General features: G+C 39.0%; 1 protein-coding gene across 1 annotated transcript in view; it reads right to left on the reverse strand.

Annotated features, from left to right (window-relative positions):
* Positions 1-3,438, reverse strand: part of LOC107693527 (verrucotoxin subunit beta-like) — a 7,470-nt gene extending 4,032 nt beyond the window's left edge. Inside the window, exons 1-2 of the mRNA XM_016492950.1 lie at positions 3,351-3,438; positions 1,584-3,302 (exon numbers count right to left, since the gene is read on the reverse strand). Of these exons, the coding sequence (XP_016348436.1) occupies positions 1,584-3,302; positions 3,351-3,426 (1,795 nt within the window). The 5' untranslated portion in view covers positions 3,427-3,438. The remainder of the gene's footprint in view (positions 1-1,583; positions 3,303-3,350) is intronic.
* Positions 3,439-3,537: the final 99 nt, after the last annotated feature.

Raw genomic sequence — 3,537 nt, forward strand, 5'->3', positions numbered from 1 at the left:
CAAGAACTACAACTGACTTCAGCCAAAGTCTTAGATTAAATCAACTGAAGATAAAAGATATTAAATCGCTGAAGATCTGATTAAACAACTCCACAAACAGCACCACCAGCTTCACTCATTACTAACCAGATTGACTTTATTTCTGTCAGACATCTACTTAAGATCTTATTGAGAATTAACAGAAGTTCAGAGGTTATGTTGTTTTATTGAAAATGTTTTGTTTGAAGTTGCCATTACGGCAAATATTGTTCCTTTAGTTGGGCTCTTAACCCTTGACTTTTTACATTCGTTTTTTTTTTTGTTGTTTTTTTCTCTGGCTGCTGTTACAGTGTTTATATGAAACACATTTGTTATGGCCAGAAAAGTCAAGAGAAAATGTGATCAGGTGAAGAAAGTTATGGATTGATGATGACAATCATCATGATGTGGTCTGATTAATTATCTTATGAGTTTAATATTTGATTATATAGGTGATGTGCTACTTTATTTATAGCAGCCCTGCGTTTCTACAGCATGCGATCCAACAGTGTTATTATAATCAGAGATTTTTAAAAGATATCCTGCAGACATCAATAATAAACATACGAATCTCAACAATGGTGACAATTAATAACAGATCAACTCTGAAAATCACAAAACAAGATACTAAAAAGTTACAACAAAAACAGCAAAAATAAAAGCAAATAGTAAGAATTAAAAAAAATACTAAGGTAATTCAGCTGCATAATTTATTCACACCGCAATGCATGCTGGGAGACATGGGTGAGTTTTGATTGGTGGTACCCAGCATGGACTGAAACATTAGGCTTTATGTTGATTGTCGCCATTGTTGAGATTCATATGCTGATTATTGATGTCTGTGTTTTTAAACAACAAAATAGTTTGAATTTTTTTCTGCAACACCTGGCCATGTTTTCTTTTGGCTTTTTTCCATAACAAATTTGCTTTATAAACACTCAGTTACAGCAACCAGAGGAAAAAAAAAAGTTAAAAAGTCAAGGATCAAAAGCCCAACTAAAGACTGATCACCATAAGGGTGACACCAAACCAAACTATTATTCTCAATAAAACATCAACATCTAAACCTCTGTTAATTCTTAATGTGAGCTTCTATAGACATGACAGAAATAAAGTCCATCTGGGGTGTGTTTCCCAAAAGCAAATATGGTCGCAAGTTCCGTCATTACCAATAGAATTCAATGGAACTTACGAACATAGTTAGCTAATGATGCTTTTTGGAAACGCACCCCTGGTTAGTAATAACTGAAGCTGGTAATGCTGTTTGTGGAGTTTAATCCTCCTCTGCTGAGATCTTGAGAGATTAAAAGCTTTTCAGTTGATTTCATCTAAGGCTGTGGCTGAAGTCAGTTGTAGTTCTTGTGTTTCTGCTCCTCTCGTCTCTTTTTTTAACACTAAACATGCTAATTTAGCTGAAGGTCTTCATTATTTCCTTTCATTTTAAATGTTTGGCACACTGTGCTGCCTTGCATTTTACCATTTTTTACGTGTTTTTTTCTTCTTTTTTTTCAGTGTGGGGTTTATTCCAAACAAAATTTGACGCCTGTCTGGACCTGGACACTTACCGAAAGGGTTAGCACTAACTGTAGCACTAACAGTATCACTGGCTTCACTCACTCCCACTTTACCAACAATCCTGTAGCGGATCAGGTAATGCTTTCCATGCTCCAATCCAGTCAGAGTAAAGTCTTCATCATATGTGTCTTTAGAAGACCATGGTTCCTCAGCTCCAGAATGTGGTTTCACCTGCTTGTATTCCACTCTGTAATGCACTCTCTCTCTAGATGAAGACTTCTGCAGTTTAAGGGACACAGCTTGGGCCTGGACATTCCTCACTATTGGTGGGGGTGGCTTGGACGTGGGCTCGAACTGTGTTTCTGTCAGTTTACCTTTTTCATACAGATAGATGGAGGAGCCTGCAATGTTGGGATTGGAGATGGCAGAAATAATGAAGCGGATTCTTGTTTCATCTTTATTGGCCTCTGCAATCCTCCTGAATTGAGACAAGTTCTCTATCATTTTTATTATGATACTGGGATCACTGAACCACTTTATGAGAGGCTCCACAGAAAAAAAAGTGATATCCCTATCTTTAACCATGTCAGATTGCAGGAACTTCTTCAGGGTTGAAAGATATGTGTCTTCATACTTCAGAGATGTCAAGGTCAAGCACACCACTGCATCGATATTAGGATTAAAGAAGAGGGTCATGATATTGACTGAGTCTTCAATTCTGATCCCTTCCAGTGACTTGGTGACAGAACTCAAGATGTGAAGTTTAGACTTTGCATCATTTAACCAGTGTTTCAGCTTGTCAGCATTAAACGGAGAGCTCCTGTGGATATTCAGGATGTCTTCCAGAGATTTGTCCTCCATCTCTCCTCCTCGAATAGCAGGCAAGACCCTGCCAACTGCTTCCATGAGCATTGTATTGTATTTGCTAAATAAGCTCTGAAATAATTGCAGCCTCTCTTTGATGTCACTGAAAGCACTGACCAGTGTATTTTTAAACAGGTCATTGCATGTCCTCTCTGCCTCTCCCAGCTCCTCGGTTATATGTTCAGTGTCGGAAATCAGACTTGTGGTGATTTCTCTCTCCAGCTGAGCTGCCTTACTGTCCAACAGATGAAGCGGATAAAGCCAGACTTTTATTGGAACTTCATTCTGTGGATTCTTCAGCAGAGCGGGGAGCTGCTTGTATGTCTGTAGGGCCTCTATGTATGTGGTGGGGTTCTGCTCAAGTAAGACGTCCCCATGAAATGTGCAGGCGATTTTCTCTGCCTTATTCTTTTCATCTTCTTTCATATTTACAGATCCTTTTCCCTTAATGGAAAATGTAGGGATGCTCTTGACCATGACATTCAGTTCTCTCTCAATCTCCTGCTTGTTTTCCTCTTCTGAAAATGTCCGATCAAACACCATGAATGCTTGAGCTCCGTACAGTACCACCGTGACCACATGAGTTGCATTTTTCTGCTCAAACACCTCAGGGTAGGTGAAATGGCCCAGCTGGGACATAGTGAGCTGTTCATATCTTGTGGTTTCACTGTGAAACATTGTAACTCTGGACTGTTGGTTTGAGGTTTTGGTGTCATGCAGGAACTTGCCAGATCCTCCCACATTCACAAGCCCCCCCAAGAAACTGGCCTTCAGGGAAGCTCTTACATCCAGGAGACTGGACTTACTAGAAAGTGAATCAGAGCTACTAAACTTCAGATCTGTCTCGGTCTGATGATGAATGTCCAAATTTTCACTCAATGATTTCTTATCCCAGAGAGTAACACCTGAAAAAAAAATGTTCTTTAAATTAGTTTTTTTTGTAGATACACCACCTGGAATTAAGGAATCTTTGCGGCAGTCGTAAAGCATGCCAAGTGACAGGGGTCTTCCTAGGGCTGCTATTTCCATTGACTCTTTTGCTGTGGCCATAATAAAGCAAAAGATAATATTTACAACACATTTTGCCATCTTAACGATAATGAATACTGTTTAAGGCTGTAGAAATCCATTATAAAAATA

The sequence above is a fragment of the Sinocyclocheilus anshuiensis genome, unplaced genomic scaffold, assembly GCF_001515605.1.
Source record: "Sinocyclocheilus anshuiensis isolate Anshui unplaced genomic scaffold, SAMN03320099.WGS_v1.1 scaffold1219, whole genome shotgun sequence".
In the NCBI taxonomy this organism is placed as follows: domain Eukaryota; kingdom Metazoa; phylum Chordata; class Actinopteri; order Cypriniformes; family Cyprinidae; genus Sinocyclocheilus; species Sinocyclocheilus anshuiensis.